Source organism: Passer montanus, unplaced genomic scaffold (genome assembly GCF_014805655.1).
Source record: "Passer montanus isolate IOZ18808 unplaced genomic scaffold, ASM1480565v1 scaffold2, whole genome shotgun sequence".
Lineage (NCBI taxonomy): Eukaryota > Metazoa > Chordata > Aves > Passeriformes > Passeridae > Passer > Passer montanus.
In genome coordinates this window covers 3,403,952-3,428,656 of record NW_024366591.1, presented here as the reverse complement: position 1 = coordinate 3,428,656, position 24,705 = coordinate 3,403,952, and the positions used below count along the sequence as shown (strand labels likewise).

At 37.8% G+C, this 24,705-nt stretch overlaps 1 protein-coding gene across 2 annotated transcripts in view; it reads left to right on the top strand.

The window, feature by feature from the left end:
- The first annotated feature begins 392 nt into the window (after nt 1–392).
- USH1C (USH1 protein network component harmonin) overlaps nt 393–24,705 on the top strand; it is a 46,139-nt gene continuing 21,826 nt past the window's right edge. For both annotated transcript variants that reach the window (XM_039707713.1, XM_039707712.1), the window contains exons 1-15: nt 393–521; nt 4,322–4,389; nt 6,359–6,502; nt 7,014–7,152; nt 12,854–12,962; nt 13,059–13,083; nt 13,770–13,827; nt 14,612–14,715; nt 15,926–16,010; nt 16,408–16,467; nt 16,720–16,776; nt 18,736–18,878; nt 19,508–19,573; nt 22,082–22,206; nt 23,651–23,727. In XM_039707713.1, coding sequence (XP_039563647.1) covers nt 486–521; nt 4,322–4,389; nt 6,359–6,502; nt 7,014–7,152; nt 12,854–12,962; nt 13,059–13,083; nt 13,770–13,827; nt 14,612–14,715; nt 15,926–16,010; nt 16,408–16,467; nt 16,720–16,776; nt 18,736–18,878; nt 19,508–19,573; nt 22,082–22,206; nt 23,651–23,727 — 1,296 coding nt within the window. In that variant the 5' untranslated portion in view covers nt 393–485. The remainder of the gene's footprint in view (nt 522–4,321; nt 4,390–6,358; nt 6,503–7,013; nt 7,153–12,853; nt 12,963–13,058; nt 13,084–13,769; nt 13,828–14,611; nt 14,716–15,925; nt 16,011–16,407; nt 16,468–16,719; nt 16,777–18,735; nt 18,879–19,507; nt 19,574–22,081; nt 22,207–23,650; nt 23,728–24,705) is intronic.

Genomic DNA, 24,705 nt, shown 5'->3' with positions numbered 1-24,705 from the left:
TATTTGAGCAATTTTTTTCTGTTTGGGCTCAGATTGTTTGGGTTTTTTTTGGTTGGTTGTTTTGTTTTTAACTCGGGTGTGAGTATGTTTTAAAGTTCACATCTTCATGCTTTCCTTAAAACTATTAGTGTTACTGGCAAGCATACATACCTACAAATAGAGGAGAGAAATTGCTATGGGAGCCGAGTCCCGTTTGAGGAGAGCCAGTTGCACAAACCAGCCCAGTGAGAAGCGCGGGTAGCACACGGCGGGGCAGGCGCCGTGTATGGATGGATGCTTATTTTCCTTTTCCTTTCTCGGCCGTTCCGGCCGCAAGCCCAGGGCGGGTAGCGGTGCCCGGCTGCTCGTCCCTTGCCATGCCGGGGCTGCCGGAGGCGGCGGGCGCGCCTCTCACCGCCCCGGGGCGCGGCCTCGCCCGCGCAGCCGCCCCGCACCCACATCCGCACCGCACCGCACCCGCGCAGCGCCCGCACCGCAGCCGCGCCATGGAGCGCCGCGTCGCCCGGGAGTTCCGGCACAAGGTGAGGCGGCGGGGACGGCCGGGGCCGCCTCCCGGCTGCAGCGGAGGCTGCGGGCGGCACAGCCCCCTGGCCGGGCACGGCTGTGCCCCGGAGAGCCGCGGGGCAGGAAGGGAGAAGCTCGGGGACTTTGCACTGCCCTGCCACCGGCGCGGGTGGCAGCCTGCCGGGACGGGCTGGGTGTTAAAGCCTTTGGAGAGGCAGAGAAGAGGAACGTTCCGCAGTGCAGGAGCGTTTTCAGGGCTTGGGACAGTTTATTTGTGTTTAATGTCCCGGTGGAGCCGGTGCTGCTCGGGGCAGGTGCCCGCTCAGCCCTGCGCGCTCCCGGCGGGGCTCGGCCCGCTCTGCTCCACCTTAACATTCCCCGGGCAGCTGTGCGCTCGTGTGCGAACGCACTTGATGCATGGAGCGGCTCGGGCTGCCTGGCACCGTCGTTTTGTCATTTATCCGGTTAAATAAGTGCTCGGCAGAGCGCGAAATTGTATGAGCGAAGAACGCTCGAAAAGCTCTAATTAAGGGAAGGAGGAAAATAGTTTACATGTGTAAAAGATGTTTTTGCCAAGCCGTTTAGGACTCTCTCAGATTAAGGTTTTCTGTAGTGTTTTGTGGGGGGTTGTTTTGTTTTGTGAAGGAAGTTGTGGTTGATTTGATTTGGTTTTTTGTTTGTTTTTTTGGGGTTTTTTAATCTGCTAGAACACACAATTTCCACAAAGTAATGTAATGCTTTATAGAAGTATCTGCCACCTGGTAACAAACACATTAACCAAGGGATTGTTAGGATGAATTAGAGGGACTTCAAAAACACTTCTGTATGTCAAATTGGAGTTCAAGAACATTAAGGACCTGGATATTCCATAATGATGACTGCAGCCATCTAGCACATTGTTTCTGCCTTGCTCCCTATTACTGTATAACTCAGCAGTGGGTTGTGCAACATTTCTGTAAAGACTCTGGCTTCTAGGTGGGTGGTTACTGTCTTGAACTTTAAACCTTCTCCCTTTCATTGCTGCTATAATTCATAAATCATTCAAGCCCCACCCCTGATACCGTAACATATTGTCAGTGTTGCTGCAAACAGCTGGTATGCAAATATCAGTGACAGCTTGATCTGAGTTAGAAGATATTGAAACAGGTCTTTTCTTTTTTTTTTATTTTGTATCATCCTGCTTCTAGTGACCTCTGTGGCATCCACAGTCTTGGATGTTTACTTTTTCTGTGACATACCAGTGAAGATCCTCACTACAAGATCTAAATTTCCTCAGTTAATAGCAGTTATATTTCTATACTTCTTTCTTTTTTTCTTAGTTTCTATTTTCTTAACAATTTTAATCAGTTTTCCTATCAACCAAGCAGCAATGTAAAATATGTTATATATCCAAAACAGTTTTTTCCCCTTCCTTCAATAGTTTTCAAAAATCTTTGTAGCTTAAATAGGACTTCATATGTTTCTTTGAAATCTGGCAGATTGTGATAGTGCTAACATACTGCATTATTGTAATCTGAACTTTTTCCACACCAAAAAAGTGCTTTTTCCTCCCCACAGCTTCTATTCCACTGAATAAACTTAGGTAGACTTCTTGACAGACTTCATTTTTTTTGTATGTATGTAGGTGCAGATTGTGTGATGATTTTTTATTAATTTATTTGAAAAGCAGTACAATGTATGTAGTGACAAATAGAGCATAAACAACTCTTTGTATTGTAGCATTATCAATGATACAACTACTATGAAGACTATTTAAATAATCACTGAAGGGTTGAGGGTGGAAGGGACACCTGGGGGTTCTCTTCCCCATGCTGAGGGCCACCAAGAGCTGATTGTCCAGGGCTGTGTCCAGATGATTTTCTTAAATAGCCTTGGTTTAAAAGGTGTGAAATCACCTATCCCATGACTCTACAGTAATTAGATACTAAAAAGTTACACCATGTCACCACAATTTTTTTTTTAATAGTGGGGGGATTATATTTTAGGATTTATGAAATTAGACTCAGCTTTTAGAAGCTCATGATAAGTCCAGGTAAAGCATATGTTTTCAGCAAGACTTAACCCCAAGGAGTTAAAGAATTAGGAAAATGGCATGAGATGCAGGTGGCTATGATGCAGTGATAATTGCTGGAAGAGAAGACAGCAGGAGGAGAATGACCCATTAGTAGAGGTGGCCCAGGATGACTAACCCAGCTGTAGCATTCTAAACATATTAGAAATCATCTGGGTGTTGGGTTTTATCAGACGAGAAGGAAGTTGCTGGTTAGGATGAGAAGGGCAGGAGTCAAACAGAAAGACTGAATATTTTGTCAGAAGAAATAGCAGAATTTTGATGTGCTCTTGCATTTTCTGAGAGGAAATGAGGATGTATCCACCAGCAAATATACCAGGAGAAAAACTGAATTGTTGATTTTTGCTTTCCCTGTCAGGAAAAAGAGATGATGGTTTTACTCTTTGCTGTGTAGGGTTGATGCACTTAAACTTTTAATGTTCTTTGTGGGACACTGCTCATACAGTATCTTAGCTTGCACTGGGGATTGAGCTCTGTATTTTACCAGTCAGGGAAGTGAAAAAATGGATGCTGGAATTAGTTTGACCTTGAGTTTTACCTTTACAATTAGCCTTGCCTAGAGTCTGTGCACAGTATTGCTGAAGTTTTGACTACAAACATTTTATTTCCTTTTAAGACAGACTTTATGCTATGTGTTTTGAAATTCAATGTGAATAAATGGTATTCATTGGTATAACTGTAACGCAATCTTGACCTGCATGTAGCTTTCTGGCCTTTAGGTGTTTTGAAAGTGTCTTTTTCCAGAGGAGACAAGTAACAGAAAACCACCTGAATGCGAAGTCTTGCTGGCTTTAGAGAGCCAGAAGGTACAAGTAATAGAAAACCACTGGTATGTGAAGTCTTGCTGGCTTTAGAGAGCCAAGTGGGACAAAAGGAATATGAAGCATGTATTTAGTTTAGAACATAATACAAACCATTGCAAACCTTGAAAGAAAGGGCCTTTCTTTAAGTATGCAAATTGCTTCTCAGTCTTCACGTCACAGTAATATTACCCTTTAGGTCAGATGTAAATTGTTTTCCTAAACATCATGCTTGTCCAGATGTAAAACTGACGTGATGTGACCTCTCGCTACAAGTAAGATCAGTGGGGGTCTCACTGTCACCGAGTATAAATTGAACTCCTCATGGAAGAATTCGGGTTTGGTTTTCTTTTGCTTTAATTTACTGTAATTATCCAAGAGCAGGCATAGTAATATGACACTGGTTTAAGTAAAGGTACTATTAGTAGGGGAGGAAAGAATAACTAGCAAGTTCTATCAGTTAAGAGCTGGAGCAAAGAGGAACAGAGGTGTAGCAGTTTGCATAATGCTATAAGTGAGCTCCTGAAATCGGTGGTTTGGACGACAGCACAGAGATTGTATCTCAGCGTGGTGGTTTTATCTGTGACAGCATGTGCTACATTAACGAGTGGCCAAAAAGGTTTCTGAAGACATTTATTCAACAGTACAGTGATTATCAGGTAAGACAAATATGATATTACTGTAACAATACTACTGGTGAAGGGAAATCTAGCATACAGAATATATCAGGATTCACCACCTTGTCTAATTGTTGTCATACTAATTTTAGAAATTCTCATTGTAAATGTGAGGTAATGCTCTGTTGCAAAAACATGTTTATCTTCAAAAAATTATTTTTCCTTGATGAAGCTTTTGCTCTACAGCTTAAGAATCTGTGAAAGTCTCTCATGTTCAGCATTTGTGTCTAATAAGTCGGAAATTAACAATGATGTCTTTGGGTTTCCAGGTCAATCTATTAATTGACAATGAAGCAGAGAAGGATTACCTTTATGATGTGCTGCGGATGTACCACCAGTAAGATCTTTATATATTTTGGTGTGGAATTTTACTAATATTTTTTAATTTGAAGAATTAATATTCATTATTTTAGATAGTCTTTCTATATGCTACTAGAAAAGTAATTTAAATAAGAGGGTTTTATCCTGTTTAATGAAATCTTGTGGTTTCACAGCATAACCTGCAGGCAAAGAAGGAGCATGTCTGCAATCACTTATAAAGTTACTTTGGTTTTATGACTTGGCAGTTTTTGTAAAAAGTGTAGTGGATTCATATGTAGGGGGTTGTGGGGGGAGGCTCCTGCATGACAAAACTGTTCTTAGGAAACAGAAAGAGAGCATTAATAAAATTCTTTCATATTTCCAAATAGTGCTTATTTGTTTGATACAAAGTTTTCTCTGACGTTTTTCAAAGATTTTTTGCTAACTTTTCAGATAAAAATTTTGCAACTGTCCTTCACAAAGCTGAAAAAATTACTCTTGGAATATGTTTGGCGTGTTTAGTGACTCTGGCTTACTATAACACAACAGTAAAAAATTGGAAAGGTGATAGGCCTATTAGCAACCCTTTTGCTGAACTGATTTAAACCACAGTTGCCTCAGACTTGTTTCGTTGCAAATGACATCAGCCTATGATCCATTGTTTTTCAGAGAAGATGAGAATATATTTTCCAGTAATCATAGACAAGTGGCTCTCATAGACATTGTTTCCATTCATATTGTAATTAAAAGCTTCTCAGCTGAGTGAAATGTATATGTTTCCATCTGATGTTTGTAGTTATGGGGGTATTCAGCTGCATATCTTATTCAGTTTCACTCAGGTCTGTCTAATTGTTTTTCCATTCATAAAGACTGTTGTTTGGAAAGCCAGTTGGTTCAGCAGATCTGAATTATTTAAAATCTTCTTGCAGTTACAAAATTAACAATGCATATGGCAACTTTTCTTCCATGTCCACAATTGCAAAAACTTGGGCAAAATTTTCCATATCTCTGTGAACATATAGTGATGATGTATCACTTCCTGGGAATACATTATGAAATATCCCAGGGCAAAAATATGTGCAATTGTTGTTGGAGTTAGTACTTAATTTCTGCTTCACTGTGAATAGTATTTCCAGAAGTATCTGACCTCTAATCCCATACAGGTATTCCTGATCTGTATTTTCAATGCCCATGCCTTAGAAATATTGCATCCCAGGAAATGTAAATTGAAAGAAAGGGAACCATAAATAATACACAAAAAGTTTAACTGAATATTTTATAGGAATAGCTCCACTGAACCTTAGCTATTCCTCCACTCCTGCAGCTGTACAACAAAGCATATTTTGTAGACTGTAACCATCTCAGTGCTGACAATTTCAGGGAGACCACTTTGCCTTGCTCTCATGTAAGAGATGTTCACAACAGTTTAACTTCTGTGGATTTTGTGGATTAGTTAATCAGCCTTCAAATTTGATTTTGAACAAAAATTGGAAGTTAAGCAGTCTTTGCTCTAGCTGCTGAATATTGTGATTTTTTTTCCCCCCCTGGATTGAAACAATTTGTCAGTCCCCTAAGTTCAGGAAAGGAAGGAGCATGTAGCCTATGTTTACTTACAAGGATCCCTAACTAGTAAGGAAACAAAAATCCATTAGTCAGGTATGTGTAATCTGGAAAGTTATTTTCAAATAGTTCATAAATCTTGTGGGTAGTCTGAGAATGAAATTGGAGATGTCATCTATAAACGTGATGTGCATGACCTTAAAAGATCAAGTGAAAGATCAATAGAAGCCTTCACATGTTTTGAAGCAAGTATTCTTTATTTACAGAAGGTTTGCTTTCTCAGGGGCTATTTTGCTTTCATCAAACCAGTATCTACATAAGTATTTCTTATGGTAGCTCAAAAGGACATGCAAATATTGAAGCCATGTACACAACAACTTATAAAATCAAAGCTTTTTGTTGGTGTGTTGTTTACCTGTGTTTGTTTTGTCACTGTGTTTTTGCAGGTCTATGAATCTCCCAGTGCTTGTGGGGGACCTAAAACTCGTGATTAATGAACCAAGCAGGTTGCCTCTGTTTGATGCTATCCGCCCACTCATTCCATTAAAACACCAGGTGGAATACGATCAGCTTACACCCAAACGATCACGGTAAGACAATGCAGAACAACAACAAAACAATGCAGATAACTTAAATAAAAACTTAAAATAACCTAAATAAAAAATAGGGTAGGAAATACTGTTTTGAGGTAAATTAAGAGTAAAATATTGTTCACCTGTGTAGAGTTGGGCAGTTTTTACTTTTGCTGCATTTGGTAGCAGTACAGCCACCTGTACTGTACTTAAATTGTTTGCCAATTGGTTTAATCTAGTAAAAGCACGGTAAAGGAGTCAAAAACAATATTTTCTCATTTTTCATGAATTTAATAATAATAAAAAAAATCTCATCACTCTAACACTAAAAGCAGTTTCAGTGATTTCAAATATTTTCATATGAATTAACTTGATGGTTTTAGTTAACACACATCCTTCCAAACCTCAGTAAACTTGCTTTTTTATGCCTAAATTATAAAAGAGAAAAATAATGTCTAACTTTCATATGAAACACAATTGAGACAAGGTGTTATGCAGCTGAACACTGAAGTGTTTTCCATTTTTGCAGAAAGCTGAAAGAGGTGAGATTGGATCGATTGAATCCTGAAGGGCTTGGATTAAGTGTAAGAGGTGGAGTGGAATTCAGCTGTGGCCTCTTCATCTCCCAGTTAGTTAAAGGAGGACAGGCAGACAATGCTGGACTTCAGGTAAGAAAATTCTATTAATGTTAGGTGCTAAGGGTTGTTCTTTAACATTTAGAAATTGATTTTGTGAAGATGCTCTTTGTTGCCTCTAACAGAATTCCTAAGATATGTAAAGTAATGCCATGGTAAATACCATTATACCAGTGGTGAATCAAGTAATTAAAAATGTTAATTTTGCTGGTTTTAATGATATGTAAGCCTTTTATTTTTCCTTGTTTGGGATATGCTAATTTTTGAAGGTTAAATGTTTTTCTGCAATGCTTATACTTCATGAGTAGCAACAGTTATATGTAAGCAGATGGAAAGAAAGATTTCTAGACTGTGGAAGAATGCTTTAAGTTGCTAAGTTCTGATTAAATTTAGAATAGAACATATAAATACTAAAACTGTTAATTCCGTCTTGCATAGATATCATTTGTGTAATGAAATGTTTACTTGAACTTTATGTATTAATTGTGGGGGTTTTGGTTTATGCAGTAAAAGAAAGAACGTATTTTTTACTATTCCCAGTGTCCTCTGCAATGCATAGAATTGCACTTCCTGTGATTGAATTTTGGATACGTGAATTTGCCAATAAGGTTGGCAAAAATAATTATGTGTAAAAATTGCATTAATGAAGTTTTGGGTGTTTGGTTTCTTTTTGAATGTGGTATTGCTTAGGGAAGAGAGAAGCAAGAAATTGCTATGCCAAATGTCTGCATCTTTCTATCAGACTTTGAATCTGATAAGGTGTATTGAAGGTCTGAATTTCTGACTGGAAAGGATAATGTAATATAATACATTTAATATGCCTGGCTACTTTTGTCCAGTCTGTTTAACACTAGTCTAAAATATATTAGACTAGCACGATTCATTACAGTGTTTAATTAAGCTAGCATGTTTTTGTAGATATGCTTCAGTATTACCTCACAAATCTCTTAGATGAAAAAATAAAAATAAACATCTGTCAACAAGGCAGTTGAAGTTAGGTTTCCATGTTTGTGTCACTCATGATGAGAGCTTTCTAAAATTTAAACTGTTCCTCTTTCTGTTTGCACGTTTGTGCATGCCTTTCTGTTTGTGCATGCATTCATACCGATATATCCCATCCAGAATTTGAATTAGTTCCATCTTCTGTCAGCCTGCTCTGCACAGGTGCCTGACTGGCATGCATGACAGGTGCATCCAGGGGGATGCTTTGGAAACTCCTTGGAACAAAACCACAAGTCTGTGTGTAGTTAGAACTGAGAGGGTGTTATAGCTCAGCACAAATCTTGTGCTCTGTGTGTTGTCAGCCTAATTTTAGCATGGAATTTGCCAATGGGCAACTGCAGAAAAGGACACTGATGCACCCTCTTAGTTTGCACTACAAAATTTCATGTACGTCATCTTCTTCTGCATTACACAGCAAGAAGGGGAAGTGTAGACAAGGGAGTTGTTCCTGGGCTGTGGTGAGCTCAATAGGAGAGATTCCCTCTGCTTCCTTCCTCAACTGCTAGAAACTTGAGAAAAAGATCAAGACCAGTCACTTATATGGCTTTTGTAAACATCTGGAAAATATTGAAAGCCACTAATGATGCTGATCAGTAAAGAACTTACTAGCCACTGCCTTAAATTGCCATTCTAATGCATTGATATGAATGCTCTGTTGCAGCTCTGCTTCTCTGCTTGTTTCAGACTAACGTTTAGACACGATTACTGGATAAGGAGTGATGTTCAGCTGTTGTGCTCTAATTAGGATGTCACTTTTCCTGCTTTCTCTGTAGACAAAAAGGCCCCATGGCTTTCTGTGACCAAGGTCATTGTTGGACATGTTGGTGACAGTGAGGGGGATTGTAAAGGATCTTTGGACTGGAGTGTGCAAACGATTGTAACTGAGAACATTGTTAGGGTGTAGCTGACAAAGTAGGGACAATAAGGGGGAAGAATGCTTGAGACTGATTCTGAATTTGTTAGGGTTAGATTATATGAATTCATATGGGCAGATGGTGTTTTGCAGCTCCCGTAACTGCCTGGCTTCTGGTTTTTGATATGTGGTGTTAAAGCTCAGGCTAAAGTGCCTGAATAATAGGTGGCACTAGACACTTTCTGAACCTCACTGAATAACAAGACCTGACAGGCAGCCCATTGTTCTAAATTGCTGTCTCTCAGTAAAGCCAACTGCTTCTGAAATTTCACCCACCTGATTTATTTAACAAAATCTCTACACATTTTCAATCCCCCAGAAATGCAGTCTGAGAAAGGTGTAATGATTTTCTATTATCCCATCAGTTTTACATCCTGCTGTTTTAAAATTTCCAGTTCAAATTGAACGTTTTCTCCTTGAGGTACTTCCCAAGTTACATTAAAATGACCAAATAATAATGAAGGTTCTCTGTGGTACTTGTAGGTTTGACTTTTTTAACTACAGTTTTTCTAAAAGGCACAAGTGTTTTGTCCTTCCATTAAGAAATGGGCTTCATCTCTTTCCCCACTCCCACCCCCCCTGCTTTTTGATACTTGTGTGTGAGGATTCTGCTGAATACAAAGAGATTGGTGTGAATGATGAAAGTGGAAGCAGTATACAAAATGGGAAATTTGAAACAGTTGATCTTATTATATGAAGCCCTTCAATTTCCTAGAAGCACTAAATATTATATTTCTCATGTTAAAAGTTAGAAATAATAGGCATTTTACTTGAGAAAAGTTAGGTTGCATCTTTTTTCTAAAAAGTCTGTCATCTCTCTGTTGGATAGGGAAAGGGGAAACTGTGATATAATACCAAAATAATTGTTACTGTTCCACTCTACTCAGTCCCACAGACTTTTATCTCTACAGCACTGATTCATTAGCTTGGTATACAGCGATACCTGTACAAAAGTAACAAAATACATGAAAACAGCTATTAATTACCCCAATATTAGATACCATTGTTCAGGAAAAGCTGTTCAAGTATCCTAAAGAGAACCAGTTTGCTGTATGCCTATACATCTGTACTTCAGCCTGGACTGGGTTATTTGTAAAGCAGCCTCAGTCATTACAAATGTCATTGATACATTTGTCAATTATACAAATGTCAGTGATACAAATGTCATTAGGTTGAGTGAAGAGTGTTGAGTTTCAGAAATAAGATGACAGTCTAGTAAAGGAGAGTGTTAAATATATCTGTATGGGAAAAGCTCATTCCCATTCTGGAGGGAAAAGAAAATATGCTCTTGTGTGCACAGACAATTTTGGAAGTGCCTCTTCGGGAGATGAGAACAGATTTGACTCAGTGAATGCTGACATCCTCAGAACAACGTCAGTTCTGCTGGTACAGAAGCCCCAGGATGGCACTGTCCTTTGCAGCCCTAAAACTGGGAGTTTCTGTGTGTTAAGGCATTGCAGCCAATAACACCATGATAGGTTACTCTTTTGAAGAATCAGGTTTGTGCAAACCCAAGCTCCATGCTCTGTTACAGTCTGCATGATGTGGAAGATGTAAGTAAAGGGGGATCTTGAACTAAAAGAAAACCAAACAAAAAGCCCACCCTTCCCCTTTGCCACACATGTAAAATCAACAGAAAATGGATAGGGTGGATGGATGTGGGCTTGAATATTTGGAACAAGTTAGTGAGTGACAGCAAAAGCTATCAGGGATGTAACTATAAAATGCAGACCTCATCTGCTCTTCTTGTCTGATTCTGTGTTTTTACCACAGGTTGTATGTCTAGCCTTCATTACTGACCTATTTCTACTGTTACTAAAGATTCTTTTAAAGATCTGACAGTCAGGCTCTTAGGAGTGCAGGCCATTGCCCTGGATGAGATTATTTTAGATGCCCAGCAGAGGGAGTGGATGTCCCACTGGTCAGGGGCTAGGGACCACAGTCCTATTTTGCCTCTGCGAGTGTGCTCCATTCTGCAGGACAGTTTTCCTTGCTTTTGTACCCTTCTGATGCTGTGTTGTGTCAGACAAAAATCCTCAGCTTCAGTGGAAAGTGTGATCATGAGCAACGCTGGTATAGTGCACATGTTAATGTTTTGTGTAGTGTTGCAGAGCATGAGACACTGCCCAGAAGAATTAGAAAAGCTTGTGAAAGAAATAAAGAAGATACATTTATGGGGTTTTTTGTTAGTGCTTTTTCTTTTTTTTTTTTTTTTATTCACCAGATCACAGTAGGAAGATTCAAGGCATTATTACAGTATGAAAAAAGACAGAAGGTTAGGCATTAGCATGCCTAATGTCCTGTCACCCAATGTTGTGTCCCTGTGTGTTTAAGTCTGTAGAATACAGGATATATTGAGGAATTTCTACTTTGAATTCCACTCAGTCCTCTCATGTAAAATGAAAGCACAGAGCCTCTCATAAAGTAAGTGAAGATTTTTTTTTAAATGAGCTTGATAATGAATTCCACCTAAATTTTGTTGAATAAAAATATTGTTTCTTTAGCTTTGCTGAAACTTGAAATCAGCCTAATGCAGATACCAGCATGGAAAACTTTAAGCCTAAAGTGAAATTTGGAAGCTTGACACTTGAGTCTTGAAATGGAACATTTTAGGCAGTCATTAACTAGGCATAATGCTGCCATGAAACCAGACACATTTAAGTTTCACTGACTGAGAACAATATCCCATGCTGTTGGTGTTAATGAGAAAAGTTTCATCAAATATATTTTACGTAACAAACATTCACAGTAGTTCAGAGGAAATGCTACTAGAAAGGACCCAAAGTATTTGGCTTTGTCCATGTGGAGATCAGAGATATAAGATGATACCACTGATGGTTTGTTAAGGTAATTTCATGGTAATCATTTGTATATTTTACTGTGCAGTGGATTGATCTGCATTGATAATGGAAGAAATCATTCACTAATTTTCATACAGCCACATCATGTGGTTCACATCAAGTAAAAGTCTTTGCTTATGGTGCTCCAGCTAGGACCTGGCATTTTTCATTGTAATCTTGAGCAGATAATAAGGCACTACCTTAACTGAAGTAGGCAATGTCTTCATCACTGATTCCTTCTCAGCCTAGCTAGGTAGGAGGATCATTGGGCAGAGTCTATACAAACTTGGAAAATTCTCTCTAATCATCATAGCATATCAAATTTGCATTTATATTAGAGGAAGATAAATTTTTTGGTTGTACTTTGATAAATAAGATTTGAAATTTTATAGAAGTGGCTGAAAGCACCTTGTGTGTTCTGCACTACTGAATTGAATACTGCCAGGGTATGTCCTTGGGATGCTGTCATTGGATTGCCAATAAATGTTAGCAGGGTCCCCAAACAAAGACAAAGAGGTAAAATCCCTTAAAATAATGTATTTTCTCCGTCCAAGATCAGGCAAGATAAGACTAAGTATAGTTTCCTATTGATCAAATACATTAAGGATGGTATCTCAGAAAACATATGGTAAAAGCAAACTTTAACTTCTGAAGTATAGAAGAAGAAAATAATTCCAAAATTATTTTAATTAAAACAGACTCTTGTTTTTAAGGTAATCTGTGGAGTACAAATCTGATGTATAGCAGACAGTATTTATAAAATTGTTATTTGGCCATTAATTTGCTCTTTTGGTGTTTGATATTAATTCAAAGCAAATACAGGTAAGTATGATCTGACATTACCTGAGATTCAGAAAGTATTCATGAATCAACATTACCTAACCTTTGCACCAAAATGATTGCCAGATTGTATTCAATCTTAAAAACTTACAAAAGTATTAACTCACAATTACATTTTTTTCTCCCTTCTGTTTGTGAGGTTGGGGATGAGATAGTGCGCATAAATGGATATTCCATTTCGTCATGCACGCACGAAGAAGTCATCAACCTCATTCGTACAAAGAAAATTGTGTCCATAAAAGTTAGACGTAAGTAAGACAAAAAATCACCTCTATCGCCAATGATTGCTATTAATGGATTATTTGTGGTCTGCAGAAACCTAACAAAGTATTTTTCTTTTTCAGATGTTGGCATGATACCTGTCAAAAGGTAACAGCTTTTCATTTGAAAACAGATTCATTTTCACACAGCCTCTTCTATCCAAAGAATCTGTGTTTAATTATGAAAATGTTTGAATGCTGATTAAAATGTCACATCCTTTTTAATGAACAAGCAGATGTCTTGCTTGATGAATCTGATATTATACCAGTTGCCTACTTAAATGAACCAATTTATATTTCCTCATTTGTCACAGATATCTCCTGGAAATTTCATTATCAATGCACCTAGCTTAGCAGAGAGCTCCACTGCTAATTTGTAGCATTTGATGATGGCTTCAGTTTAGAAAAATTTAAAATTGTTTTGGTCTTCCAATTTTTGTTGAAAAGCTTAATCTTGAGGTGGAATGTTTGAGAAATGTTAATGACAGGAAGTGTTGCTCTGCACAGAACTTTGTGTAAGATGTTTGAGTGGTTACGGTTCGTTTTACAGTCTTCCTCTGAGTTTCCTAAAATTGTTTCACCTGAGAGGGCTTTATCAATTTTATATTCAACTTTTACTAGCCCAAATAATTGTACTCTTGTTTAATATTCTGTTTAAATTGCTGGAAAATAAACCATATGTGAATGGTATCCAAAGAAAGATGTGGCAAAACAGAAGGCTCCATTCCAAAGTAGCTTCTGGAACACATTGACATTTATTTTGTCCCATTATTTAGACTTATTTTGTCCTTTCAGTTCACCAGATGAACCCCTTAAATGGCAATATGTGGATCAGTTTGTGTCAGAGTCTGGGGTAAGAGATCAATATTTTGTTGAATGTCTTCTGGGCAATCTGTAATGGTTCTGAAACACTTTCTCCTCTGACCTTATCAGAGAAGCTATTTGTATGTATTACTATAATGCAATATCTTGTTGAAAGTATTCTGTGAGGAATATCTTTTGTGATGTGAAATTATTCTAGAGCTATTAGGTAAAGAAAGGGCAGGACACAAATGAAATAGCTTTTACTCATTAATGGCTTCTTCCTTTTGCTTGAGCATATTAACTTCCCAGGCTGTAGTTCTACTGGTTAAATCTTTATCAGATTATTTGGCCTATTTTAGGCATATTAGTGGAGGAATTACAACTTTGAATGCAAGTGACTTCTAAGGGTTGCAGAAGTGAAAAGAAACACCACAATTACTGTTCTTTTGCTTTCAGGAAGAAAGACTTATTTAAATAGTGAGCCTTATCATGTGTTTCTCCAGCCCTTTTGTCAGGGAACAATAATCAAAATTATTATTTTTCCATATCACTTTCCTCTAATTTTCCTCCACTCTTTTCTGAAGACAAAATTTGACTATTTAAGTAATCCTCTGCAAACAGATAAGTTCAGTCTTTCACTTCAGCCATGCAGCTCCACTGAAATTACCTTACATTCATTTCCAGTAGGATAGGAACTTGGAGCCTTGAATAGGACCTTGAATCTTATCTTAATGCTGGCTGGGATTCATCCTGGCTACATGAAATTTTATAGTAGTCTTGATATGAATTCAAGACAGAATTAACATCTGCAGCATTGTTCAATCCCTCTACAGGAAGGAAAGGGCAGTGTTGCTGGACTTGCCTCTTCTGGAGGGAGAGACAACAAAGAGAAGAAAGTCTTCATTAGTTTGATTGGCACAAAAGGTATGGGATGCAGGTGGGTACACGTTTTTTTATTTAAGGTCACTGATTTCTAAAGGTGACACTCAAGGCAGTTATTTCCATCCTTCTTGGATATGATGTCAGGAAAATAAAGATCCATGCTGGATCAGGAAGGCAGACTGTAACAGCAGGATATCTATGGCACATGTTACATTTTTTTAGGCAAAGCGTTAAGTACCAGTGTTAAAAGTTCTGTCATGAAGAAAAAAACTTTAAAATTTAAAAATAAGAGCAGACTGAAAGTGCCTTAGTACAACTTGTCATGGAATTGGATCTTTTAAATGCTTTTGCATTTTTAAATACTTAAAAGTGCTGCTCAGTGATATAGCAAATTCCAGCACTGTCCACTGTCAGGTTTGCTCTCTGCCTTCTCTGACCCTTTTCAGAACTAAAACACATCACAAAGCTACATCCAGTTCCTAAAATTAATCTTGAATTTGCAAGGCTTTTTAGAAATATGATTCTGGGATTCTTGGACTCCTATCGTTGCAATACTTAGGGAGGTTTTGGAGTAGAAGGGATATCGTAGGATTTATTATATATTTAGAAATATGTAGTTCTAATTGTCAGGCCTTTTTTCTCCTTTAATTTGGAGGATGTAAAGTTTTTTTTTTAATTATTTACCAACCTTGAGGGGTGGCTCAGCATCACTTGTTGAATATATAATCTACAAAAGTAGTCTTTGTATCTAGGCCCAGCTTAGATGGCAGCTTAAAGTTCCTGAGCTAGATTTAGGCCTCTGGATGAAACTTGCTTCTTGCTCCTAATAAATAATCCTAACAAAATAACAGTGTTTTATACATACAAGATCTTGCAGTTCAGTGCAATTGGTAATTCTTCATTGTGTTAGTTGCTCACTTTCAAATATCATTAGTATCCCAATCCTTTAGACAGTGTAGGTCAGCATACATATAAGTTTCAGCATGTAAGGCAAAATACAGAATCTTGAGTATTTTTCTTTTAGGTTTTTCTTTTAAACCAGTTCTGTGGGGTAGAGAATAGGAAAATAGGATGATAAACAATTGTGTGAGTACTGGTAAGTTTTGGTGTTTGTTTCAGAATTGGCTACTACCATAAATATTCTTTCAGCAAAAAAAAATTATGAAGAAACAACTAAAATTACTCACTGTATTACACTATATTCCTCATAAATATTATTCTATAAATATTATCCAATTAATGTTTGGGATTTTTTACATTTCCAGTATTTCCAGTGGTCCAACACAAAAACCAGGCATTTTTATCAGCAATGTTAAGCCAGGTTCTCTTTCAGCAGAGGTGGGCTTGGAGGTAAGTTTGCCACCTTCCAAGGTAGGTACCAAAAGGAATTCTTGTTTTGTATTGAAAACTCCAAGGATTCCTGGGAGTGATTTTTTTCCCCATGGGAAAGAAATATCTGGTGATTACATTTCAAACAAAGCTAGTTTTCTAAAATTTTAAGAACATGACTGACCTGAGTCGGACCAACACTCCTTCAAGCTGAGGATTTGATCCCAAGCAGTGGCAATAGCAGATCCCAGTGTAGGAGTATGTGCAAGCCTGACCAGTTTCCAGTCTGTTCCCCTTCCACTCTGCCAGTCCCCATGATTGTTGGGTGAAGGGCGTTAGAGAGCACATCTCTTTCTGTTTTCATTGAATATATGTACTAACTTAGCATCTGTACTAAAATTTGCATTAATTCCTTTAGGTTGGTGATCAGATTGTTGAGGTGAATGGAGTGGACTTTTCTAATGTGGATCATAAAGAGGTAAAAGCAAGTCTTAATTCCCTGGTTTTGTAGTTGTCAGCTTATTAGACATCTGTCCTGTTTTCCTGTCCAAAAAAATATGTTTTAATACTTGGCTACTGACTCAAGGCTTTGTGTATTGAACATGGGATTTTGGATATTTGCATACCTACCACTCTATTTAGTTCTGGAAATTCCAGCCTTGGTAACTAGCATTATGCTGGCCTTTTATCACTTCTTTCACACTGATTATTGTTTTGTTTTAATTTGCAGGCTGTCAGAGTGCTCAAGAGTAGCCGTACTTTGACTATCTCTGTGGTAGCAGGCGCTGTAAGTAGTGTATTTGTAAAAGCAGAACATTTGCAAGCAAAAATTGCTGTGTAAGTAAATAAATGGTGAAAATAAATGGATAAAAACAAAAGCTGTGTTTCTGTACAACATCTATACCTCTGTCAAACCAGGACAGTTTTGAGTGGCATGTTATTCTTTCATAACACACCAAGTATTGTCAAATAAAACATGAATGTGAGCCAATGCAAAATCATTTCCTTGACAAGGAATGGAAATTAACTTCATTGTAATGGTCTCTCATGTGTGAGAGCTTCTGTTCTAATAGATATCTGCTTCTGCTGAAACATGAAAGGTGAATTGGATTGGAAACAAATAATTTTTAATCCTGATGCCTTAGTCTTATTCCAAATGAGTTCCTTTTGTAACTGTTTATCTGATCTCATTAGTGTATTGACACACTGAAAATTGCTCAATTTTTCATTTTCACAGTTCTGTGCAACAGAACTATAAGCCTTTGGGGTCTAATCTAAAGCCAGCTGAAATTAATTAAATCTTTCCTCTGACTTCAGTGTGACTTACAATAAATTTTTAATGTTTTTATTGCTTTAATTAGTCTTAAAGAAAGTGTGTAGTTGTATACAAGAAGATAATCAAGTTCCATAGACTAATCAAAGACAGTGTTTTCTAACTGCCCTGCAACTGAATTAAATAGGGGGAAAAAAAAGATTTAGTAAGTCACTTCAGCTACTTCCTAAGGGCTCATGTATACTGTGTGTAGCTACATTAAGGAATTAGTAGTTTATTTGATCTACTCTTATGGTAACAAAAGATGAAGTTGTCCAAAGGCACCGTGGAGATTTTTTAAACAAATACTCTGGGCTAGTTGATTAAGCTCCAGGAATTCAACATCCTCAGGACTTAGTTTCAACTCCCAGTTATGTTAACAACTTTAAAAATATGAGTTCTACCTCGGCATGTATCACTGGGGTGGTGTCCTTAAAATGGCAAATTGTTGCTATGGAACTCCTCTGTTCCTCACTCCTTCACCTTGCATCATCTTCTCAATAGACATCTTTGACTGGAGAACAGATAGCATAGGAAAACAGTTTCTCTACTATGGTGCAAAGACATTCCTCAATGCCTGGTTTTGTTCAAGATGTCTAATTGGGTCGTTAGAGATAGGAAAAATGCTACATTCCTAATTAACATGGGATTTTAATTTCAGAAATGAAAATTAGATTAGTGTTATCAAAGTGTTCTACCTATAGCAGTATGGAAATACCTTTCTTGAACAGGAAATAGTGCTAGTGCCTTAATAGTAAAGCAAATGAAACAGGAACCAACTGAAACACATAAACTGAACAAACCGAAATACATAAACTCTACAGTGTTTTGGGGATGTACATGTCCTGTATTTGGGTTCCTGAATGATAACACGTTTCTGCAGCAGCCAGGCATAAGAGCATGAAAACACAGTAACTGTGTAGTTGTCTTCACATTGGGAATCATTCAGTGTTCTGTTCTCTGGCATTTCATTGCTCAGTGAGATTTCAAGAAAGTATAATGTGAATTTTTTTCTGGATGACACACTGAGCATGTATTTGGTGTGACCACTGTGGTATGGTTGTTGACTTCAGTAGTTGCAAACCTTGCTTGAGTTGTTTGGTACATAGTAACTGAGAGGCTGAAACTAGAATAGCTCCTTGGAGTAAGCAGTCAGGTCTTTGAGGATCTTCCAGGGTGTGTTCCTCAGGAAGAGTAGTGTGAGGAAATGGCAGGTGTGCTGTGGATGCTGACAGTCTGGTCAGAGAGAAAGTCAGATAAACTTTCTCAAGCTCTCCCAGAGTAACGCCTGGGAAAGTTTATCTGACTTTCTCTCTGACCACACTGTCAGCATCCACAGATGTGCTGCTATGTAATTGGGTTTGAATTATCTCCTAGAAGAACTGCATTCATTAGATATTTTCCCAACTGATGGAGTGGTGGTTCTGATTGCAGGGCAAGGAGCTGTTCATGACTGAAGAAGAAAGGCAAAGAGAAGCACGTCTCCGTGAGCAGGAACGCCAGGAGTTAATGCATCAGAAGCGGCTTGCACTGGAGACCAACAAAATCATCAAAGAGCAGCAAGAGAAAGAGAGATTGTGAGAACTCTCTATAGGACAGCCTGAAAAAATTTAGCTTGGGTTTGGACAGGGCATGGAAAACAGGAGCATATAATTACTTCTGTGATATTTCTCACAGAAATGAGAAGATTCTCAACTTAGATTAACTTTGTTTTGCTTTTGCAGAGTCTCTGTTCATAAAATGTTTGTCCTATGATGCTCTTGATATTCTGGGTTTTCAGAGCTGATAGTATTGAAAGCCATCTTGAGCAGAAGGGTCACTCTGCTCCCTGACTGTCATAACCCATGATTCAGTGTGATATTCATAATTTTCCTGATGCTATTCACTCATGCTTTATTTTTAGCTGGACAGTTCAAAACTCTATACTCATACAAAAACACACTATAGTCTTGCCTCAGAAGACTTAATTTAAAGAATTAAGTAGATTATATGCCCTTGTTATCCAGATGGTCAGGAATGTCCTCAAGGTTCCTAGCAAACCATACTTTGGTATCTTAAAGATGACTTTTAAAACAGGGCATTTTCCCCCAATACAAATGTATTTACTGTTTTTAACTTTAACTAACTATATGCTGACACACTTTGCTAAGGTTCTTTCTCAGAAAATACTATTTTTATCATGTTGTCCTAATTCCACTTATTATAGAAGAAAGCTGGAGATTTCCCAGAAGGCTGCAGAGGAAGAAGAGAGATATCGCAGAGAAATAGAGCAGTGAGTAAAAACCTTACACAGGCACTGTGCCACCTGGAAAAGGGTTCTTTGTGTATTAGATGAGATCTGGCTGAAAACATTCTGCATATTGCTTTCAAATAAAATTGTGTAGTATTTCCATTTAGCTAAAGGTAGGATCCAGTACATATCAGTAAGTACACCACAGTTAAAGAATAGGAAACTGATCTGAAAATCAGCACCTGTAAACATTAGGATTATAAATAAACATGAGGCAATAGTAAATTCAGTGTGAAGTTGAAATTGAGCACTTATTTTAAAGGTATTATTAATATATAGAGAAACTTAAGAAAATTCCATGTCCCAGAACTTGTTTACTCTGTTATCACTGAAACACTACATTTAATTCTAAGAGAAAAAAAGCAGTACTGCTAAGAAACAGATCATATATTTTTAACTTCGGCATTCTTTTACATTTGCAAGTTTGAAATTAACCAGTTGTTATCACAGTAATTAACTTCACTTCTAAATGATGCCAAGAAATTGCATGAAAATGCAAATTGCAGAATAATATCTGTTTTGATTCAGCCTTTTAGGGCTAGAACTGACCCTCAAGTCTTTGGATTTGCCCCTTTGCCATATTAAGGGGTTTTAATTAATTTAATTCATTTAAGTCTCTTTTTATGTATCTGTATTAGCTAAAATTTTCTGATAGAAAAAGAGCAGGGATTTCTGAATTTGTAAGGTGCATAAAGAAATATATTCCCCAGCTGTCACAAGAGAAAAATCTTCTGGCAGTCCTGCTGGGGGCTCTACAACAGCACATGGATGAATTGTTATGCATTTCCCTTTTCGGATCCCAGGGAGTTGGTAACATCCTGTTCTTTATTTGTGGCCTATATAGAAATTCCTGCAATAGCCAAAAGCTGCCATAAAAGCAGACCATCACAGGTGAAGGATGGTTCTGTTCTCCAAATCTAGATTGCCTGTCTCTTATAACGGATGTTGGATGTCTGCTGTGTTGTTCTGCACTAAGAGCATCTTTACTCACTCAGGGAGGGCTCTCATGCCCTGAGGGCTGCACATTGTAAAGTCTAGCACAGCTTTATACTTCCTTGTATAATTTTTAAGTGTTGCTCAGACATTTTTAAGCTTTTCCATATCACAATCCAAACTGTTAACTTGGTTTCAATCTCCTGGGTGAGGAAGAGGGAGAATGGTAGTAGAGGAACCTAGATGAAATCTAAAGCTGAGATTTAATGAGCAGGTGTGGCAGGCTAAAATACAATATTTTTCTGTATTAATTGTTTGTGAGTATCATGCCGTGCCTTCTTTTAAGAATCCTTTCTGCAGGAGCTCCTTGTATAAAGTCACTGTGCCCTTTTTTGGTATCTTACGTTTGAAAATATTTCGTATGTGCCTAAATGGCAAATGTCACTAACTATGTACTGCATGTTACATTGTAACTCCAACTTTTTAAAACTAAAATTAAATGAAAAAAAATTTTGTCCATTGTTCCCTGACAATGCCTCTAAATTTAAATAGTGAGCTCAGCTACAGATTTAAGAGTGTTTTGACTCCATGTGAATATTTTTTCAATTTACTTTAGCTAATTTAGAGATGCAAAAGATAATCCAAATATAAATAGCATCATATATATCTAAGACCTGGTAAATTTTGGCACCACATTATCAGTTCAAGGCAAGGTATAGTCAAGAATAGATCTTGGATCATTTAAGACAACATATATGAAGCTACATATTGTTAGGTTATTCAGCACTTCTGCTGTGACATAGTTGGTATTTGCTGAATTTTTGTTTGAAACATCTTTTTTTCTCTGATCAAGGTTCCATACTAGGTAATTTACTTCTGTTGCATGCTGTTTTCCTGAGTTGTGACACTCTCTGCACCACCCACATTCTCTATCCGTACCTGTCTATTCCTCTCTCCTCTCTTTTTTTATTTTTTTTCCTAGAATGCAGAATTTAATATGGTTTCCATTTCAACAGTATTCCTCTCTTTTGGGGAAGACTCACTTTTTATGGCAACCTAGAACTATGTGTTTAGGAGGCAATCATCAAAATAGATTTAAAGGTAGAGGAGTCACATATTTTTTAGGTATAATTTGCCATTGTGACACCTGATTTAGGTGTATGATAGATATTCTGTCCCTCAGTGTTTCAGTTTTTCTAGTAAGTAATTCCCATTATAAAAATGAAAAATTGCTAAATGAGAGATTTTTTTTATTTCCTTTAAGGTGAGTGTCAGTACTATAGTGAGTCACTCATGGCTTAGTATCTGTGCAGGTGTTTATATAATAGGCCTCAGAATTCTAAATATTAAATAAGAATATCTTATGCTATATTTTGCAAATTATCTTAGTAGCTTAGTAAGTGAAACAAATTGATGAAAGGAATTCAGTTATGAAGAAGATGCAGTTTATTATGTTTTATATTCAGGAGAAAAAACCAGATATGCTGGAAAATTATAATGGTAATGAATATATACTGTTTTGTACTCAGAATGTCTAACTGCATTTGTTTCCTCTAGGATAACAGCAGAGGAAGAGAAATTTAAAAAGGAGTGGGAAGAAGACTGGGGTCCTAAAGAACCACCCAAGTCTCTAAAAACTGTAACTGCAGAAGTGCACTCTGCCCCTCGTTCCAAACACAAAAGTAAGTAATTGATGTCAAATTGCCTCCTTCTATTTGTCTCAGACACATCACTGAGTTCTATGGAATATACCACTAGTTTGTCTCCAAATTAAGCTAGCTATGAACTGATTATTTTCAGAAGGCTGGAGACATATGATAAATCTATTAAATGACTTTTACTTAACAGGTACCTATCTTGCAAAATCTACATCCATTCAAATAGTCATTGTTTTCAACAATCAGCAGCAGGAAAAATAAAATAGTAAGGTTTAGTAAGAAATAGTATCAAGCATCAACATTGGGAATTTGGTGCATTGTTTTGCATGTTGTTTCTGTTCAGTGTTTATCTGTCAACCATATCACAGTTTGACTTGGAATGGATCTTAAAGATCACCTTGTTCCACCCCCCTGCCATGGGTAGGGACACCTTCCACTAGACCAGGTTGCTCAGAGCCCCATCCAACCTGGCCTTGAACGCTGCCAGGCACAGGACATCCACCACCTACCCTGGGAAATCTGTTCCAGTGCCTCACAGTAAAGAATTTCTTCCTAGTATCTAATATAAATCTATCCACTTTTAGTTTAAAGCCATTCTCCTGTGTCCTGTCACTACATGCCCTTTTAAAAAGTTACTTTCCAATTTTCTGATGGCCCCTTTTAGGTACAGAAAGACTGATCTAAGGTCTTCCAACAGCCTTCTCTTCTCGCGGCTGAAGCCTTAACTCCCTCAGCCTTTCCTCATAGCAGAAGTGCTCCAGCCCTCTGATCATCTTCATGGCCCTCTGCTGGACCCATTCCAACACATCTACATCCATCTTATATTAGGAGCCCCAGAGCTGGATGTAGCACTCCAGGAGGGGTCTCATGGAAGCAGAGCAGAGGGGCAGAACTCCCTCCCTTGCCCTGCTGCCCATGCTGCTCTTGATGCAGCCCAGGATGCTGCTGGATTTCTGAATTACTTTCCAAAGGGAACTAAGAGAGTTGGCGCTTAGCTGGCAGTTAAGAAGCTAAATTGGAAGCTGCAAATTGCATGTGGAGAGTGTACTAAAATTGTATTGCAAAAGAAAAATGTGGAAAGCTCTTGTTCCATAATTTATAGGAGACCTGGGCTGATTCCTAACCTGGTATTATTTTATTATATTATTTTTGTGTGTGACTTTGGGGAAGTCTGCTGATGGTTCTGTTACAGGAAAAGCCACCGAACTCCTCAGGCTTCCCTTCACTACATAGCAGACCAGTTGTCCACATGTAGATTCTAACAGCTCTTCAGGACTGGAGGAGGTTGGAGATTAAGTAGGGCCTTTTTTTTTGAACAATTCTTTAGAAAAACTTCCCATCACTAACTACGTTTTTTTGTTTCATGGAAACTTCTAGTCACACATTACTGCTTTCTTTTTCATTTCATGGGAACCCCCAGTTACTGTCACTTCTGTCCCCTCACCCCTTTCCTCCTTTGTTTCTCTAGAAGATTTAAAGGGAGTTGCACATGACCCACTTGAAACAGATGACATGGATGAAGTGAACGTGAAGCAGGACAAACAGGTTTGCCACTCAGCTCTAACTTCCTATCCTGATTCAGATTCTTCCTGTGTCTCACCTCCTCCTGACAATCAGTCCTGACATTCAGCTGACCATTTAGTTTTCCTAGGGCAATATACATGGTCCTTTAGTAAATTATGAAAGATTTTGACACTGCTGCTGTCACTGCATCTAAAGATATCTTGATATGAAATCTAACAACTCTACAGAAAAGTGTTTCTTATATAAAGTTATGCTCATACATTCTTTTGTATGTTTTTACTCAGTGATATATGTTATAATACTTATGCACTTGGCTTGAAATATTTTGTCCTGGGAAATGGAGCTTTTCATGTCTCCTCAAAAGCCATGTTATGCCACAAGCTTGAATGAGTTTGCACACCTGTTTAATTTTCACAAGGCTTGCTAAAACTACTCTAAAGTAGGGCCGTGACCATAGAAATCTTAGCAATGCAATGCCTGTGTGGTGCTGTATGAAGATTACTTGTTGCATTTTCTTTGTTTGGCATAAAATATGTATCATTAAAATAAGGGATGCCTATGACTACATGTTCTAGAACCATTTATCAATAATTTAGCCAAGAACTTGTAAGTAATATCAAACCTCTGGTGTTGCGCCTTCAAATAAATTTTAATCAGTTACACATATCAGCGTTGATAGGTCTAAGTATGAGCCTGTCCTTGGTTTTTCTTCAAAAAACAATTTTTCCTTTACCTTTTGTAGCTTTTGGATGGTTTTATCGGTATGAAGGGAAATTTCCCACAATTCGTAAGGTACCAAGTTTGAAATGTGAATTTGTTTGCTGTGTGTGTGTTTGAATTGGAATTCCTCATTTTTCTTCTTCTCTGTTATTAGTAAACATTCTTTATAGTAAAATGTTCCTTCTTTTAGCGTGTGTACAAATTAAGATGCCTTTGGGATGCATGTGTCTAGGACTTGGTCCTTCAGGCTCTGGGTTCTGCCATGGGCAGAGGGAATTG